The 20,958-nt window shown below is 38.1% G+C and overlaps 1 protein-coding gene across 1 annotated transcript in view; it reads right to left on the bottom strand.

The window, feature by feature from the left end:
• nrg3b (neuregulin 3b) overlaps nt 1–20,958 on the bottom strand; it is a 324,753-nt gene that overhangs the window by 9,275 nt on the left and 294,520 nt on the right. The window contains exons 6-7 of the mRNA XM_074663848.1: nt 17,248–17,377; nt 6,176–6,285 (exon numbers count right to left, since the gene is read on the bottom strand). Coding sequence (XP_074519949.1) covers nt 6,176–6,285; nt 17,248–17,377 — 240 coding nt within the window. The remainder of the gene's footprint in view (nt 1–6,175; nt 6,286–17,247; nt 17,378–20,958) is intronic.

Here is a 20,958-nt window from a genome sequence, read left to right as displayed (position 1 = left end):
CCGATCTTCATTAGCTTTTATGTCGACTGATGAAAAAGTTAATATGAATAAAGCTGAATTATGTCAGTTTTGTTGGCTATTAGCACGCTGATTTCCAATTAGGATTAACTGAGAGCAGGAGAAATTAAAATAATGTGTGTTTATGAGCAAATTCACCAGGCTGTTCTAATTATTCAACGTGAAATGTTAAAGGTCTGGAGCTGAAAGGCAGCTGCTTATCTCTGAACCATACAAATAACACAAAAAAGTACAACCTCCTGCTGTTAAACAGAAATCCTGGCTGTAATCCAACGCTTTAATTGTTTCTCCTCCTTATTCAGGCCTAATATTGGGCTTTGCAGAGGGAAAATAAAATAGATTTTAAGACAAAGAGGGGTGTAAAATGACAAATGACTCAGGCGAAGTTTAGAATATTATGTTATATGAACCAAGCTACACTGTGGTAGGATTCTCATCACAGCAAATCTAGTAAATCTGTCCACTCAGCATGAGAAAAACTCACACTCACTGACTCAATTTGAAGCCTATTGATTAGCCTGTTATACCACAATTTTCTCATCGTCCAAACATGACAAGGGGTCCTGGAGATTGATCACATTTCACAAAACCAGAAATAATCAAAAAGAAAGACTGACTGCGAATCTGTGCGGACTTGACTTGGTCTGTGTTTTTTCCCTTATCAGATGATGCTCATGAAGTAACTCAGAAACATGTTTGAGAAAGAACAGAGGAAGCCATAGTGGTCACTTTATACAGATTCTTAAAAATGCAGAAACATTTCTTCCTAAAATGATTGATATGTTTGTTTCCTCTACTGACATGTGTACAACAAGCCCTATGGAACGGGCTAGCGTGCCACGTCAAAATGTTCACCCCTTGGCTCTTGGGCCTAAAATAACCCCTGTCAACAACCACTGAATGGATTTTGTTGACATTTCCAAGAGACATGTATTTTTTGAAAAGATTCTTATAGTAAAGCAGTGACGTCTTCAAACTTTAAAAAGGTCAATCAGTGTTTTTTTTTTTTTTTTTTTTATCACCAAATACTTGTGAGAGGAGTGTTCCCTACTGACTTCATGATGAATTAGGGATGTTGTACTTTTATTTTTATACACAATTACCAGAAGTTAGCATAGTAGCCAAAGGAAGTTGAAGAATATTTAACCTGCCCATTAGTTGGCTTTGTCACAGTAAACATTTTTTTCACTCAAGGATTAGCTTTAGCTAAAAAAAATCCTTTGCTGACCTTTAAACCAATAACCACAACAGTAAACTAGTTCTGCTAAACATTAGCATGATAGCAGTTTGCCTTCTTAAGTTCCAAAAATTGTGATTTAAAGTGGCTGTTAGGACATTCTGGAAAAGCTAATGACTGTCATGTGGACTAAGCTGTGTAAAAAATGAATGGAGATTGGATCTTCTTTTTAACACTACTTTTCTTTGTTCAAGACAGCTCTTTACCTGATATAACACGCTAAGGTAATGTATTTACTGACTGTTACATAGAGCTACTGTTCGAAACATGTAAACTAGCAGCTAACTTTGTAAACTCAGTTTGTGGCGTTGTTTACTAGCCAGCTACATTTAGCGCTACTCACAGCCCGGTGCTCTTAGACATGTCCTTGACTTGTAATGTTACATCTCGTTCATCCGTCTTACTGTCCAGCACTCATCTACCAATCAGAGCTAACATAACCTCACTCTTCATTATTGATGGGCTCTCAAGTTTGAACAGATCACTGCAGAATAACTGCTGCATGTGGGCTGGAATGGACATTAGCACAAACAGTTTAGCTTGTGTTTTAGCCTTTAGCTTCTGCTCTATAACTCTCTCGTTCAGCTTTCCTCTGTTTCTCTGTCCTTTTTCTTTTAGCCAGTCTATCTCCAGTGTTCTCCATTATAACAAAATGAATATGAGAAATTGTTGGCTGGTGTATTGTTGTCATAGGGACTCAGACATGCTGTAAATCAATCTGGTCCTGTCCGATCCGCTTGAGACGAATGAGAAAAAGCACTTTGAAATAATCTATTTCAGGGCTGAAAATTTTATTTTAAATTGTGGATTACAATCATGTATATCTCTTGAATTCAGACTTCTTCAGGATAGCTGGGAAAGTTCTCACAGTCCCTTTTAATTGGACACAATCACTAATGATTTCAATTCAATTTAGCATGCTAATATTTAGCCCACAACCCTGCAAAGGTATTGGTACAGACATATATCAGCAGTATCTTGGTCAAAATCCAAATGTTAATTATTGTGGGTCAGCTTAAATTGGCTTTTTACTATAATGTTGCACTCAATGTGAAAATGATAGCATGCTAAAGATAGCATTCAGCTTGAAAACCTATGTGCCAAATAAGCTAATGTCCCACCTGTTGACTGGTCAGTCATTCATTCAATGTCTTTATTGTTTTAGCTAAGCCCAGGTCACCGATATGCTCAAGCAGGTGAAACAATTTGCACATGCTCGTAAAGGCTACAATACACAGGTCACCTTTTGAAACAGTATTGATGGGCCATATTGACATGTTTTTATGGGGCATTTCTCTTGATAGCTCACGATGTGGTCCAGTTTCTAAGGTCAATAGCTGAAAGCATCTCCACCACATCCATCACAGTCTAGTTACCCCCTCCTCCTTGCATTCTCTGACTGGTAGAACAAGCTGAACAGATGATTGACTGTCAGCTGCCCTCCATGCAGCACCTGCATGACACTGTGGAGAATAAAAAGCCTGAACGAATTGGCATGGTCCCCGCAGCTACACATGACAAGCCTTTTTGAAAAACTCTTCTCTGTGACACAGCATCACCCCATTAAAACAGAGACCCACTGCCTCTGTGGGGTTTTCACTAAAGTTGTCATCACAGACATCTGAGAGCTCCTTGTGCCTTTACACATTCTCAACTTGTTTTCAACATGTTCTCTTCCTGTTGTCACTGCATGTCTGACTTTCTTTGTTCTTTGTACACTTAAAGTTCATTAACACTTTAGCTCCAGATCTGTCAGCGCCAACACATATGAGGAAGCGCACTTTGAATGGCTGTCATGCCTAAACAGTTTGAACAATTGGTAAAATTTCAACAGTTTATAAAAGCTGAGATGTTGCCCTTATAACTGATATAGGGTTATTACAGTAATTTCACTCAGGCATTAAAGAGAACCTGGGAATACACACTAAGTGTGGAGCAAACGCACAAAAGGAAAAGCACAGAAAAAGAAGATCCTCCCTGGTTATAAAACCTCCAATGAGGCTTCTGCATTATTCTGAGACTGCAAAAGCATCTGAGGAGCAAGTTCATACAAAAAAAGGTAATGTTAGATGAGTTGTAATTTATACTTCATATAAGTAACTGTAAGTGTAGATTGATGCTCGCATTGTGTGCTGACTTTTTTTTTTTAGAACAGTGTCTTATTTGTGCAATATGTGCGTAAATCAATGTTTATAATATGAAGTAACCTTTTTTGAACAGAGTACTAAGCTGTGTCCGCACCTACGGTGGTCATAAGGTGTCAGACAATATGCAAATGCCACAACACAAATGCAAAAGCCACACCACTACGAAAGTACAGCCACAACGGAAGTTAAGCGGTTAGTTATCCTAACGCACACAGAAAAGTTGTGAAGTAAGTAAATGATAGGGTTTTTTTTAAAATAACTTCAGCTATGGTAAATACAGCTTCATACTAGGGATGGGTACCTTTCACATTTGAAACAATACGGTACCAATGCCCGGTACCTGGCAATCAGTATGGGTACCCAATGGTACCAATTTTCTGTACTTTTTTTGTGCTTATGTGGTAAAAAACTATAAATTTGTTTAATAATAAAATCTAATTTTTTTCAATGTAACATATTTATTCTTCAATATATAACCTTGCAATGCTGTGTTGGTGTTCAGCCTGGAAAACCACCTACTCTTTCACTCCCTCACAGTCACAAGTAAGGCTAGGTACTTTTATAGGTACTTTTATAGGTACCGACCGAATTCTGTGAAAAGTACCGGTTCCCAATTTATGTGAAATCAAAAGGTACCATGTTTCGGTACCTAAATGCATTTTTGTGACTGTGAGGGAATGGAAGAGTAGGTGATTTTCCACGCTGGACATGAACACAGCATTGCAGGGTTATATATTAAAGAATAAATGTGTTAAATGGTACCGTTGAGTACCGGTACCGATTGCCAGGTACCGGGCATCGATACCGTATTGTTTTAAATGTGAGGGGTACCCATCCCTAGTATGAAACCTAGTCACAAGGATGCAATTAGGTACCTTAACATAGTACCTTTTGATTTTACGTGAATCAGTACCCGGTACTTTCGACTGAATTCAGTCGGTACCTATTAAAGTACCAAATTTGGTACCCATCCCTACTTTATACTGGTGTCACCTTTTGATAGCCAACATAGTACTTTTAGTTCAATATAAACTGATATTGTGTCATTTTATATTTAGCTTTATGAATCAGTCATATTATAATGTTAGCACTATGGCTATATCTATCATAGCTGAGGTTAAAAAAAGAAAACAATCATTCTCTTACTTTCACAACTTTTCTGTGTCTGTTAACTTCTTTTGTGGCTGCACTTCTGTTGTTACATTTATGTTGTTTTGTTTGTATTCGTGTTGACACTTTTGCGAATCGTCTGACACCTACTGGCCACGTACCCCCCCATGTAATACGGCGTCTATCTCTTTTGTGCTATTTTAGAACAGTGTACCAAGTCTTCTTTGTACTGTGTCAACATGATTTGAAGCTTGTATTGTGTGCTAACCTCTGTAGAACAATGTGCCAAGCCTTATTTGTAATATACAGTGTGTGAGACCAGCTGAATTTCTTTCTCCACTACTTTCAGTCTTTGTCTTGTGATGAGGAGCGGCCATCCTCCAGTGGCATGTGTGCTGGGATACGGAGAGGCCGTGGAGATGCTGGAGGGTCTGGTGAATTTCTCTGTCTCCCCTTTTTTTTTTTTTTTTTTTTTTTTTTACAAAATAAGACACAAAGACTCATAAATATTAATCTTTATAGTGTTCAAATTCAAAGTTGATCCTGTAAAGTATATGTTTGAATGCAGTGTTTCTTTGTCACAAAACCTCTAAAATCTAATTCCATTTTTCTTCTTCATTTTTATAGATCATGAAATGTCCAGAGAAGAATTCCAAAAAAAGGGCCATAACACACATTCACAGTACATATTTTTGAACATGTTTTAGTCAAAATAAGCAAAAAGTCAAGGTACACATTTTAAAAGCTCAGGTGTTAAAGGGTTAAATGCACATAGAAAGACTTTGATGTAAATTAGTCACGACACCTTAACGTGCTATAGCTGTTGCAACACTATTAAGTGAGAAGATGATCTCATCCTTCATGCTAATGATTTGCCAACATTGTGTATAATGAGCACCTAAGGTAACACACTTCCACTTCAGTGATATAAGATGTTATTTGTCAGGTGGCTTCATGTCATTTCCTGTGAAAGTGCACCTGCCTGCACATATGATCTTTCAGGTTGGCTGTTGTTCCTTACTTCATCCCTGTATCTCTGTGCTCTTCTGCTAAATGCTAGCATGTGATGCTGACTGCTGTGATCACGCAGCACTGCTGCCTCTGAGGTCCCTTGTAGCAAAACTGTTGTTAATTTAGCTGAATCTTCTGTAACTTGATGGGTGGCATGAAAGGAATTCAGTTGAATCAATCTTGAACTGCACATAAATATTCATGTCCCCTCAGAGGATCTCTCCCCTATATGCTCTTTCCTATCTGTGTGCAAGGAGTCATTTCAGAATCAGCCTGAGCACATATTTCATCACTTTGCACATTAACCGGACATGTCATGTAAATAAAGATGTCTGTTTTCCCAGCCATTTGTAGAGACTTTAATTTTCATTTCATTAAACTAACTAACGCTGACTAAGGATATGCACACAGGCGAAGGCTTATGGTGTTGGCATAGGATCTAAGGCATATTTTAGTAAAATGGCTTCCACTTATAATCACCGTAAATCTTTCTCAAAAAAAAAAAAGACAAATGATGAGCTCATAATTCTGAGGTCCATATATCCCCCCATATTGCAGGATGATTACACTGCTCCCTCTGCTGCCTTTTATATACAGATAAAGTGAAAGTGAGTGTTATGAAACAGGGCAGGGAATAAGATCACACTCTCACCTGAAGCGTTTCCCTTTAGACAGCGCTCTGCTGAGAATAGGTGGGGCCGCTGCTGATGTGCCTGGTGCCACGCTGCTGCCCTTAAGAGAGGATCCATGAGAGCTGCAGCTCTGCGGAAAGGAGGACGAAAAGTGCATCAATAAGTGGTTTCAGAAGGCATGCTCCTTCCATTCAAAACACACAGAAATGTGATTCCAAACAAGAGTTAAGCTTGGATTAATTTGTTATTACGATGGAGATCAAAAAACAGGTCTCTCAGGTGTAAGCGATTGTAAGTAAACACAGGACTTAAGCCCCGCGTAATGCTGGGGATACTATATTTGGCTTAGCGGCAAGTCCCCACTCATGCTGAAGTCCCCAGTCGGGGATGTTCTCTCGCAGCTGTATTCTCCCTGAGCCAGAGTGTCTTTAATTACACTTTACATTTTAAACTGCAGATTAAGAGGGGACGCTTTGTGAATAAACTCCGCCATAACCCCCACAGCACTCCCGCCGCACTAAAGAATTAATCCTACACAAGATTACATTAATGGTTTCCTAAAGAAGTCCCCCCCTTCAATTCTTCCCTTTTATTCTTATCAAAATTAACAGCATTATCTTACACAAGGCCTCAGACGGAGCTGGGGCACAGCAAGCAGAAATGCCCTAAGAACGCCCCCTGCGAGACACTCTGAGATAATTCTGTTATTCCACCTACAGTCCTTCCTACTCCGCCTCTCCTGCCTGTGTGATTGCACGTCATTAAAGATACTGCACGTGACTTACAGCTGCTTCAAGGTGCCTGATAAGCCTTTTTTCTTCTCTCTTATGTCCCTGACTCCCAGAAGGGGCTATTACTTCTGTTCACCAGTTGTGCAAGAAAATAGGATCGTTTTGGCCATCCTCTTGTGATCCCTGCACAGCTTCCTGCAGCTTGAGGATGTCTACGTTCAGAGATGAAATAAACATCCTGTAGCAGGCAGTGGTAGACCTACATGGCATCACCTACTCCTTTCTCTTTTCAAACAAACACAAAGCAAAGGGGATCTGTTTCAAGGAGAAAACGGGATAAAGGCAAAAAAATCCATCAATATGTTGATGTTGGACTACATACCAAGGAGAAAGGCAAACCTATGCATTCAGAGCAGCATTAATCCTCCTTGGATTACGCTCCAAACACAGGTCCTGAACTGTATATAATGAGATATTTGACCATTCCTCATGAAGGACAATCCAGCAGCAGCACAAACCTCCAGTAGTTCACTGCTCAGACTGCGTCAGGGTGACAGCTACTGATAGCAAACACCATTTTATTTCTACCTGATATCAAAGTGTTAATCAGTTGTTTCGAAATTAAGCCCCTGGCAGCCACATTAGCATAGAGTTTGTAACAGTTGACAACATTATTAATTTTCAAGCTGCACTGGCCTGTCCTTTCATGAGTCACAGCGATACCTACAGAAGCTTTCATATCCTATCCTCACTGCTGTCATAACACTCGCCATACGAGTGACTAATTTCCCTCCTCCATTTTCTGTTTATACTGGCACCCTGGCTAATTCTCTGATGGCATTGTGCCTTCTGTTTTTTCAAAGCCTGTGATAAAGAGCCAGACTTCAAAAGACACTTTTTTTATGAGCAGGAGCTTTAGTCTGTTAAACATATTTTAAACTTTTGTGTAGTTTGAAAATACTCAACATGACACGGATGGGCTGTCCAACGACTTTTTTTTTTTTTTTTTTTTTTTTTTGGCTACTTTGATAAAGGATCATGATGCTTTGTTAAAACAGATTGTTCAAAATAAGTTTCTGATACTTGGCTGAGCGACTTCTCTGAGAATATTTTTGACATTATTTGAGAGGAAAGAAAACAAGAAAAGTGTCAACCACAGCTGCAGATACAACTTGTAGTTTCAACAACTTCAGGCCAATATACAAGTTTGTGGATATAAAAAAAACATTGTTTTCTTTCTCTGATTTGTCACACGGAGAATAAGGGACATGTTGAAAAAAAAAAAAGTACAAGTATAAAGTTGTAAATTTAAGAAAATTATGTCATAAATCTAACTCTATAGCTATAGGCTACCAGTAGAGTGCCTGGATTGTGAAGTATCTTGTTAAGTTATACTCAAGTAAAGGTTGGCAAATTAGCGTAACATCGTATAACTAAACTAATGACAATGTTATTCTGATGCTGTGTGCCTTGGGTCCTTAAGGACTCTGAATAGATAACCAAGAAACTGGAGCTTCGTTAAAAACTGCAACAGAGTCAGAAAGGTATTCACAGACTTGGCTTTCCATGATCAATAACTCATCAGTGGAACGTTGCTTTTACAAAATCAACAACTCTCTGCAAACACAGCAAGGTAGTCTACGAACTACAAACATTTTTCTCCTCCAAAACGACCCATCCTCAGCTCTGTGTGAATTGCAATGACCTACACAGCCAGCTCTTGTTCAAATAAAACATCTGCAAATCATAGAACAGACAAAATATGACATGGAAATATGAAATAACTTCACCCAGGAGAGGTGTCGCATCATCAAAATAATTCTACACATATGTGATCTCATGTTTCTTAGATCTTCTGATGGCCTATAGCTATAGACTAAGATAATGAGTTCCTTCTAATAAGTTTACAACTTTATTCCCTTAAATTCATGTTTTTTTCTCTTGAAAATTTATGACCTTTTTTTTCTTGAGTTATGACTTTTTGATTGTGAGTTTATGAGATTAACCTTGCAGGTTATTTATATATTTTTTTTCTTTAACTTCTTAAGACTCAAGTTTTTGCCTGGTGTGCCATTGTTAATTCACTTTGCCATTTGGGACAAGTAAGACTTACTAAGTACAATACCTAAAATTGGTCTTTGTACAGGAAGTTTGATTATTTGTGTTTTGAGTTCTCTATTAGTTGTTAGTACCTAAATATGTTGTTTTTTCACTAGAATGGATATAATGTTATTTCACCAAAAGATGATGTGGGCAATGTCCCTAAATGTGGCTAATAGGTCAAAGTTTTAGAAAATGAAGTATCATGGGTCTAAGTGGCAGAAATGTAATGTCCACATATGTGGACGATGGGTCTTAAGAGGTTAACATGGCCCTAATCCCCTGTTGTAGTTTTGGTCTTTTCTCAACGCACAGGCATAATTTTAAGTCACTTAATTGTTTATTATTTGAGTGATTCTATAATTGGGGGTGCATTTCTTCCCTATGGGGTATACTTTTCAATTTTACTAAGTATTCACTTCAAGCAATGACCAATTTTACAGTGGGCCATTTGTCTTATATTTTACTTTTATTTATTACAGAAAGTGAACAGGTTCCATCATTTATTCAGCTAAAAATGCAAATCATTTATTGGAATTTGCAGTTTTTGTGCTGTTTGATGTCTCAAATGTCAAGTTTGCTTTTCAAAATTAATACTCGAATACATGTTTGTTAGTATTATTTGCAGTATTTTTGGTTTAAAATAATCATTGAAATATGTCAAAAGTGATTTAAAAACTGTTTTAATTATTCATATGGATAAAGTAAGTTATTTTTTGTGTGTCTGAGAATTTAGTGTCAACTGTGTTACCCATTGGAAAATAAATCCTATAAATCAGCAATGGTTTGCAACAAAGTCACATGACTTAAATCAGTTGAAGTCAAATCCTTTTTGGTGGGAATCATGAAGAAAGTGTTGCATATTTTAACTTCTCCTCATCAATATTTCATTAGATTGATTGTCTGTACATGGGGCGCATTAATTGTTTGTCAACTTGTCTGGTGTTCCTACTTTAGATGTTATAAAGACAAAATTGTGAAAAAAGATGCACAGATATATGAGGTGATTGAGGTCCGGTGGTGCCATGTTCAAGGTCTGAATGATGAGGGACTTCTAGGAAGCATAGCCTGACATAGAAATGTTAATTAACTCTAAATTCAGTATAAAATGGATTTATGTTGAAAAAATAGCCACAGATTGTGTCCATAACACGGTTGACAAAATTACGCTCCAAAATTTCTTTTGTTACTTGCATATTTAAAGATTAATTAGAGCTTTAGCTTGACAACTAATAACTTTAGAACATTCCAGGTGCATCAAAAAGCACATGTTTTTTTTTCATTTTGGTGCACCTGAATGATAGAATCCCTAGATTATAGAATCGTTTTGTGTGCACCAAAACAGGAAGCTGCTACTTTGTTTATTCAAAACATTGCAGTTCTTCAGCATTACAACAGAGCAAACAAGTGCATCATGCTTTATTTTTTTCTGAATGGTGAATGTTTTTGTGGAGCCACTTTCAGTAAGCTATTACCTCAGTAATGCTTGCTTTCAAGGTGGGACTGTAAAAACAATGACTTCTGGTTGTTCATGTACCTGCTGTGTCTATAAGACTGTTTAACTTTGGTATAATCAGAGACAGTCTAACATTTTTTTGTCTTATAAAGTAGTTCCTATTGGATTGATAGTCCTCAGTTTGTTTAGTGGGAAAGTGTCAATTGTGTCTTTCAGAGCACACAGTCTTTGTAAAACTCACTCTGGTGAAACACAGCACACTTGAGACTTCTTATATTCTGAGGTCATTTATCCATATAGTTTGAAACACTTGACTGTTCTGTGTCCCTCACAGTTGTATAGGCCCATGAAGTATTCATACATTTTGCCTGAATGTAGCTGTGCATTAAACTCGAGGATGACTCACTCCTGGTCTCTTTGTTTGGAAGCTGGACTAGTTAGTTAGCACCAGTCCCTGCTGCCCCTGATGGGAATTGAGTGTTTGTAGTTTCTCTTCCTGCTTCGTGTCCCTGTTCCTTCATGTCACTGCATGTCTGTTTCAGCACAGTGTCTCATGGGTGCAAGCCCCATCTTCTTTTACTTAAGACAGAATTCCATAGCCAGAGAGGTGTTTATTCAACTCCCAGACCAGGAGGGAGGTGTTTAACTATGAAATTACTTTCCTGTTTTGACTCTTTCTTCCTTGTGTGAAATGAAATGAGTCACTCCAACATATATGAAAACATTTAACTCCCTGCTGGTTTCCAGCCTTGTATTTTACTCTGGCTATTCAAACTTAAATTACAGATGGAGGAGACATATGTTCAAAGATACGTCCAGATGTACAAATATGCAGAGAAATTCACAGATGGAGACTCAAAGAAATATGTACAAATGCTGCAGCTGCACTGAGTTAAATATAAATGTGTACACAAGGTATAGGCAGTGCAGGTGCCTAGATGCCTATTCTAAAAACCCACTGTGGGTTTAGTACTTCTTAGTTGGCACAGATTTGGGGGTGCAGCAGAAATCCTTGTGCACTAACAATGATGTCAGCGTAAACTGCATAAATCTGTGCGATGCGGCTCAGCACATCTAAAGTGGAAATTTCTCAGCCTGTAACACCCGAGTTCAGGATTTGGCAGATTTTGGGGGAGGTTAACAGCACTGGAGTGGTCGGTGTGGAAAATAACGACAAAAAAAGACTTTATCCTCCCCTCTGCACCTGCCTTTGACAGAGCCAGGCTTTTGTTTCCAGCTCACTGTGCTCGTCCTCCTCCTTACTTCTTGGAAAACAAACAGGAAAAAAAGGGGCTCTCATGGTAAAGTAAAACATTTTTTGAGAACCCTCTGTTTATTCTCTGCTCCTTAAAGAAAATCCAGTTAACTTTCAGGATGCACCACCTACAGCCAACCCCTGCAGAGCTGTGTTTGGAGATGCTCTGGAGGAAACTTTTGTAACTGAAGTATTTTTTAATAAAAAGGCAACCTTGCCTGTTAATGAAATGATTTAAATCTCCTATATCAAGTACATTTACACGTACAAGGAGTTGTACACACCTGTTAGGCACACCTGTCCAACTGCTCATTAACACAAATTTCTAATCAGCCAATCACATGGCAGCACCTTGATTCATTAAGGCCTGAACCACACGTATATGGATATATTCCTAAACGCACATTTTTCTGTCCAATTGGGCCTCTCAACCACACGAACACGGCAATTTCACCCACATAAACTGAGATTTTTAAAAAAGGATAAAAAAGTGAAGAAATAACAAAATATCCGGTTGAGTGGATCGGTGTAGCGGTGTTACACGGAGCTGGTGTTGACACAATGACGTCAAGCGCCTAGCAACAAGTCACTGTGTTTGACTGCGCATGCTCATAACATTCTTCTTCTATGGTTTTCACATTTTGCTAACCTGCCACTTATCGGCTAGGCATGGAATTGCAGGCTTCAGAGGCGTAAGTTTTCAGTTTGGCCTCTTCGTATAGACAGAGATATTTCTGTGGTGTGGACGGAGTTTTTCTTTTTAAACGAGGACAAAGATATCCAATCAAAAAAATATCCATATACGTGTGGTTCAGGCTTAAGGCATGTAGACGTGGTCAAGACGATCTGCTGCAGTTAAAACCGAGCATCAGAATGGGGGAAGAAAGGTGATTTAAGTGACTTTGAACGTGGCATGGTTGTTGGTGCCCGACGGGCTGGTTTGAGTATTTCAGAAACTGCTGATCTACTGGGATTTTAACCCACAACCATCTCTAGGGTTTACAGAGAATGGTCCCAAAAAGAGAACTGGCCAGTCTGGTTGGAGCTGATAGAAAGGCAACAGTAACTCAAATAACCACTGGTTACAACCGAGGTCTGCAGAAGAGCATCTCTGAACAAACAACACGTCCAACCTTGAGGCAGATGGGCTACAGCAGCAGAAGACCAAACCGAGTGACCCTCCTGTCAGCTAAGAACAGGAAACTGAGGCTACAATTCACACAGCAACACCAAAACTGGACAATAGAAGATTGGAAAAACGTTTCCTGGTCTGATGAGTCTGGATTTCTGCTCCACATTCAGATGGTAGGGTCAGAATTTGGCGTCAACAACATGAAAGCATGGATCCATCCTGCCTTGTATCAACGGTTCAGGCTGTTGGTGGTGTAATGGTGTGGGGGATATTTTCAACTGAGCCTGGTTTAAAGTCCGCAGCCTACCTGAGTATTGTTGCTGACCATGTCCATCCCTTTATGAGCACAGTGTACCCATCTTCTGATGGCTACTTCCAGCAGGATGCTCCATGTCATAAAGTGGCACAAATCATGGAAAAGGTTGCCTACCCTTGCTTTAAAGTGAGAGTCTCTGATATGGATGACAGGCAGGGTAATTGAATGTGATTAATCCTTTATGTCTGCAAACATACTGAATGCCATCCCTGCACAATTCAGTGCCATATTTGGGCCATCCAATAAAAAAAACAGTCAGGACTATCCCTGGTTCAGCTGTTTCCATACTCTCGTAAAAACTCCTCTTTGTAACTCCACACAGTCAAAGGCTGAGAGAGTGGGTGGTCTGGGGTCACAATGTCAAATCTGAAGAAAAAATAGGTTTCACTTGTTAATCTTTCTTTGTCCTGCACCCTCCTGGGTGCCCACAGCCGCTGATCTTCCACATTCCACCTTAAGCCAACTTCTCACTTTTCTATTACAGCCTGTGTTTCTGGGTTGTTGTTTTATTACAACGGTCTGTTTTATTTTTGTTTTCCTCCTGGCTTCCTCCCTGGGTCCACTTTCTAAAAGCAGCATTTCTTGGCTGAACACAGGGCTGTGCTACACGCTGAGCCTTCACATATTCCTGTCACCACATTCTCACAGTCGTGGTGTTAATATAATAGCCTGTTATTTTGCTACGAGACAACAGCGTGTGACAGACTTCAAAGTTGGGTCAAATGTGCTCGAACTGGTCTGATGTCAGAAGGAACTTTTGGGGATTTTCGTATCAAAGGTTTTTATGCCACTGTGATTTAAACATCACATGTTCTGGCTGATATTTTATTTGACTTAAATGCAGCTACTTAAGAAGCTTTAGCATTCACATCAAATATTGGACCGCTCCTCACTTGTCAGCCACTCACAGCTGTAATTTCCTGTGACACCCTCAAAAAAAGCTTTCAGATTGTGCCGGCTGAAGTTCCGTGGGTGGGGCTAGCTGGAGGGGTGTTTGTTTCAGCGTGTGACACTAGACACTGTTGCATTATTAAAAAGCCTCTGTACAGGCTGCATTAGGCAAAGTACTTGCACGGGAATGACAGAACAAGGCTGAAACTAAATGAAGGAGTTTCAGGCAACAACAACAACACTACAAAAAAAGTCAACAGTGTCTGAAACAAACATGGCGTTCAACCTCCTTGGTTGTTATCAATAAAGTATGCTCTCAACCTGCCTTTGCTCATTAATATTTATGTGAAAGTCATAAAAATTTCAGAAAATGTGTTGGATTTATCTGAGAGTGTGTGTGTGTGGGTGGGTAGCACCAAGGGATTTGCACATTTAAACAGAGCAGGTGCATAGAAGCAGGTGCACATTAACAGGTGCATAAAAGGAGATCCATAAAACAGCTGCATATTAGCACTAACATATTTATGTTAATAAAACAAGATGCAAGCACAGAGGAGTCAAAAGTTATAAAATAAACTGTTATTTAATAAGAGAAATAAGTAATAGCATAATAATAGCATGGTAACAGGTGTGTATAAGCCTGTGTAAAAAACACAGGGGCATATTTTAGTTATTAATTGGCACCCTGACCTCTTAAGCCCTGGCCCCATTTTTGGGTCTCTGTTAGAAATTTTGACGTACCCAAATTGAAAAGGGTATAGAGGGATTATCAGTTTACATCATCATAGAGATGTACACGCATCTTGACCACAGAAGCAGCATTCAGCTCCATTCATTCAGACGAGTTAGCGTTTTTTAAACATTAAATTCAACCAGCATATAAATGTACTGTTGTTTTGTGGTCAGTTTTTAGAAACAATACTTCCCAACAGAGGCAATGTCTATCAAGTTTTGACCATCACAGAGCAACTGGTGTTTTGGAGTTAATAGCGTCCATGCTAACTGGTGACGCTCAGCTGACAGTATCAGTGATTAACTGCCGAGAGTCACCAGTTAACAGGGTCACACTGTACACTGAAACACCAGCGACGTGTGTGGGTAAATAATTATCTCTGGATGTAGTTTTCTGGTTCTTTCATTACGAACTGGCTCTCAGACTCATCAGTCTGTGTGCTTTTTTTGGTATGGGAGAGTTTCTGATTTATTGACACATGTTTACTTCCTGGTCTGTCACAGTCTGGTAAGTGTCTGCTAAAAACTATTTGTACACCTAATATCTGTCCACTTGCTGATCTCCTCTGTCCACTCACTACAATTTCACATACCTGGAAATGACTTACCATCCATCAAAGTGGTGATATTTAGTTTAAAAATGTGTTTTTAGGTGGTTAACTCCACCATGTCACTTGACAAACCAATATACTCCGCGGTACTTCTGCACCCAAGTTGAGCGTGCATCCGGCGTTGTTGATAAACAAAAATCCCTCTATATCTCTGAATGTACAAAGTCTGTTTGAATCATTCTGGTAACATATTGAAGGGAACACTTGTGAAATTTGTTCAAATGTGTCCGTATTGGTATTCATGTCACCTGCTCAGAGTAATAAATCAAGTTTTACTTAAACAAACAGAAAGTTTGGTTAAACTTGACAGTGTTTAAAGCTGAGTTTCTCCGCTTTAATCTGGAGTGCAATACATCTGTATTTATAACTGATGAGTGCTTTGTTTTATGCCTTTTGTTGGGAAGTGACTTCATTGGGGACATTACATTTGCAATAGGAACACGCCCTTAGAAACAAATTTTTAATAGAATACAAGTCTTGCAAAGAAAGGAAAAATGGCGACTAATGACTTAATAATGACAATAATGTTACGTTTCTAGTTATCTATTTTCATATTTATGGATACCTAATACCAGTTGCATATTTATACATCTATATTTGTGATGAAAATTAAAATGCACACTTAAAAAGACAAAGGAAACAAATAAAACTTAATGTTAAAGGAAAAAAATAATTCATAAGTTAATGACAAAATTATGGGTTTAGCAAGTATGTTTTAGCTTGTATGTAAAAATGAGCACATATCAGCAGGTGGATTTATACAAAAACCTTTATACAAAAAAAGAGCAGCTCTTTTCTAAAAAATGAATACACATAAAAATAAATTTGTTAAGAAGGCTCAGTTAGTTGAAAACAAAACATATCACCTGATGGTAACTAACTAAATAGTAAGCTGAACAACTTCAAAACCAATGACTGGCTCCGAACATCTAATTAAAAAAGAATGAACATGTCATGTGATTATATTTTTATGACAGCAAAGAAAGAGGGTTCATTCAGGAAAGTGCTAATGCATCCCGGCGGTTGCACTCCTTTGTTGAAACCTTTACGAGTGTGCATTAGGCGGCAATTACCCAGGGTTTCTGTGGAGACATTAGCCATATCAGTCCCATCTAAATCATCTACCTGCTCTGCTATGAACGCCTGTTCACTTTGTTCTCTTCTGCTCTTTGTTGTGTCTGTGTAGGCTTGTGATTCATGTTTGGGCCTCTGTTTCTTTTATGTTTACAACCAAGGAGAAGGATTTTGTGATGTCTTCTTCTAAAAATGTTTTCTCCAAATTTTCTTCTTGTTTGGTCTTTTATTTCATCTTTTAATGAATTACCAACTTTTTTTTTTTCTAAGCTAGTTAAAAGGCTCAGTTTTGCACAAAGGTCCCCATCCTGTTAAGACATTAGCTTCGCTCTAAAGGAGGCAGGTCCATTTGTGAATTTGCGAGAAAAAAACAAGTCTTTGTTTGATGAAAAGTAACACCAGGGTGAGGAAAAGCGCTGTTTAACATTATTTGTCTACTACACAGTATTGTTGCTGTGCTTGCATGGTGAATTCAGCAGCCGTGACACGCCACAGATTACAGTTTCCAATCTGCAGTTTGTCACAGGAATGTGTCACTGTGAACGTGACAAGCAGATTTTTCCTGTACAACACTCGATGCATTTATTTGAAACTATAATTCCCCACTGTCTCTCAGCCGTGTCAGATATGAGTGTGAACAAAAGGCTTCAGCCAGTGGAGAGATTATTAAGACACACATCGTACATCATCCTGTCAGGCACTCTAAACTCTGTTTTTTTCACAGGAGGACTATACGTATTAAGATGGAACTGATTATAATGGTGATAAAGGCAATAACGGGGAGAGGGAGTTACCTTTTGGAGTTGAAGGCTGTACTGAAGTCTGGGATTCTGAGATTTGGACATGAGGCCGGAGGCGTTGACGCTGCAGTCCCTCAGGCTGCGGCTATCTGAGAAATGAGCCTGGAGTTTTTCACGGTGTCGTCTGTGGAAGAAAAAGTGAGGGCAATTTTACAACATGTATGAAGACTTAAAGCATATTAATAATGAAAGAAGAACTGCCAAGTGGTTCATTTCTCAACAAAACTAATAGCTTAATGTCATGACTTAAACAGTGCTTTACAGGCTCTGCGGTGAAGTGGTCTGCTGATTTCAGTCTGATTCGCTCGAAGGCGGTTGGCGGAGTTTCTCATTGAAATTTAACTTTGACAAAAAGTAAACACAAATTCTTTTTACTTTTCAATTAAGTCATGTATAGTATTTTATATTTTATTTCTTCTTTTCTGTATTTATTTTTTCAGAGTTTACTGTGACATCAGTAACATCATTATTCTCAGAAATATCATTAGCAAGAAGCCGGGAAACACTGGTGGCTTAACTTACATCTTCAATCATATTTTGAAGATAAAATACGACTACATTCGCATGCTTGGGGAAAAGGTTGAAAATTCTGTATGTAAGCTTACGCAAAACCATTTTGAGTTAGGAGATAAACTCAACAAACTACTTGCTAAGCAGTTAAGATTGTCTCTCAAGGGACGACTGATATCAGATACTAAGTTGATTAATGACAGATTTTTTTGATTATTTCACTTGAGGATGGGAATCGAAAACTGGTTTGTGCTGGAGCTGCCGGGCCTTACAACAACTAGTCTGCTGCAGCTATCTTAGCTTAGCAGTTAGACAACGACTGAAGAACCGACTTCATAAAGAAATGTACATTACTCTCTCTCAGGAGATTCATATTCAGTATATTCAAAATGGTATAAATCACCTTATTTACCAAAATAACAAAATAGCACAAGCTTGCTGCTAATGTATATGGGAAACTGCATTGATATGCTAGCAATTAGCATACATCAGTATAACTTCAGCTTCAGAATCGAATTACAACTTTTATCACAGAAACATATCGCATCAACTCTTTGTAAAAAATACAGAGAATTTCAAATGTCAAAAGCTAACAGGCAATTAAAAGGCTCATGGCTGACTTCATGACTACGGAAAGCTTCCAAACAACTGAAACCATTGCTATAACCATTTTGAGACACTAGATGGCCTACTTGAATTATTAATATATTACAACACAGTACATCAACGTCACATTGTGTGAAATTTTTACCAATAACATTTTATTCACTTACAGTATAAACTCAATTAAATGTTGTTGACCCAGAAAACCTGTAAAGCTACTTTTTGCACCAAGAAAATTCACACAGGAATCGTTAAGAGAATCTATAAAGAATCAGATTGATAAGCAGAAACGATAAGTGCATCGGTATTGACAAAATCTTATCAATTCCCGCCCCTAATTTCAGCCAGCTCTATACTCCTAAATTCCAAGCCACTGACGTTGATCTCGCTGACTTTCTCGACTTATTTAACACCCCAGTTTTCAGTGAAGTTGCTAAAAAGGAATTAGACTCAGAGTTTACATTAGAAGAAATAAAAACAGCCATTTCTTTATTCCCTAATGGTAAAGCTTGCAGCCCAGATGGTTTAAGAATAGAATTTTATGAAAAACACATAGACACAATTTCCCCTCTCCTCCTTCGGATGGTAAAGTGCTCTGTTAAAGCTGGAATCTTCCCCAATACTGTGTACGATGCCCATATTGGTCTACTTCTGAAAAAAGACAGAGACGGTACTGATGTTGCATCGTACCACCCTCAAAGCCTGCTTAACAGCGATCAAAAGACTGTTGCAAAAGTCATGCCGAACCAGTTAAATAAACACATCAGTTTGTTAATTCACCCCGACCAAACGGGCTTTATCCCAGAAAGGGTTTCTTTCTCCAACACTTGTTGTCTGCTAAATAGTATTTATTCTACCACCATGTCTCACGCTGCCATGACTTCATTAGATGCTCTGCAGGCATTTGACCAAATTGAGTGGACATACATGTTTGCAACTCTAAAGAAGTTTGGATTTGGCGACAAATTCATGACATTACTAAAAATGCTATATGCCTGTCCTAAATCCTCTGCACTGACTAATTATGACAGATCTTCCTCAGAATTTCCAAAGGGACAGTTAAGCGCATAATCTAAACACATAACATAATATGAATTTGCATCTAATTTGTACCATAAAATAATAATAAAAAAAGATTGACAGCCCTAATCTAAAGCATAAGTCAAACCTAAGTTTAGTTTGAGACTTTTTTGTTTTTAGAAAATGCTGCTAACACTATTATGAGGTAGAAAAACACAACATCAATTTGAAAAAGATTACTAATGAAGATTGTACAAAACCCTTGAAAAACTCACTTTTTCCTTATGAATAAATAAATTTTTCATTTGGTTCTGCTTTTAAAATTTAATGTATCACCAAAGGAATTTATTGTACTGGACCTTTTCCTTGTGTTTCTTTTTATTCTGGTTTGATTTAATTTTCTTTTTTCAAACTGATTGCTTTTATTTATTCATAAAAGGCAATTTTGTAATGTCATTGTATTGTCAGTCTCTTTATGCGAGCACTAAATTGAAAATTGAAAGACTTTGAGAAGAGACAAAGATGAGTAATCTGGCATGGAAATGATTTCAGCAAAAGTAATTTCCATTGAAAAAAACAAAAACAAACTAAACATTTACAATCCACAAATGAACAGAAGACTTAGAAAGGAACTAAATTGAATTAGAAGCAAAACAAGCAAAAAAAAAAACAACAACCAAAAAGCATCTATCCAGGTGTGTCATCAGCTATATAAGTGAAGCACTAAATCTTGTGGAGTAATTTGTCACCCCTCTTGTTAAGACTACCAGCCTATTTAGCTCCTGTTGGACAACAATGTACACTGTTGTGTGAGATAGCACCGTTAGCTTTTTCTAGCATCATATTGGTAAACTATGTGATTAAAGAGGTGGTTTTGGTTAGCATGCTACTTCCACAGGGTAAACTCATGGACTCGTGAGTGGTGATAGAGTCAGCTTTTGAAAATTTGACAGTTGCAGAGCTCAGAGACAAGGAAGAGCTGAATGAGGACAATTTAGGGGCTTACTGTCTAGGATTTTCCATTTTGCCAATGTGTTAGTATCTTAAAGGCAGGGTATGTACACTGCAAAAACTGAAATCTTATCAAGTTTTTTTGGTCCAATCTTCAGTAGAAAACTTCTTTGTGGACTTAGTATGAACCATATTCACCTGACCAGTCCAGAAAAATGTCTTGTTTTATGTTATTTAAAGACAAGAATGAGCTCTGGGTTGCTTGCAACAAGGTTAAAAATAAATCTACCACTAGAACAAGAGAAAAGTAACTTGTTTTAAGACATTATTCTAGTTTCAAGCCAATTTTTGAGCATATTTTTTCTTGTTCAATAGGCAGACCTTTTTTTTTTTTACTTGTTACAATTATTCAGACCTCATTTCTGTCTTTAAATAACTCCAAACAAGACATTTTTTCATTGGTCAGTTGACTGTGGCCCAAATCAAGAATAATAAGTAAATTTTGACTTAGAACAAGACAAAAACACTACATAGGATTTTTCTTTTTGCAGTGCAGGATTTTCCTAAAAAAATAAAAAGTCAACTTTTATAGGAATGATCTTTCTCAGTCATCACCTCTAT

The sequence above is a fragment of the Halichoeres trimaculatus genome, unplaced genomic scaffold (genome assembly GCF_033239565.1).
Source record: "Halichoeres trimaculatus isolate MK-OKI-2021-1 unplaced genomic scaffold, fHalTri1.1 fHalTri1_scaffold_23, whole genome shotgun sequence".
Lineage (NCBI taxonomy): Eukaryota > Metazoa > Chordata > Actinopteri > Labriformes > Labridae > Halichoeres > Halichoeres trimaculatus.
The sequence above is the reverse complement of the archived record's forward strand: the minus strand, read 5'-3'. Positions and strand labels throughout refer to the sequence as shown.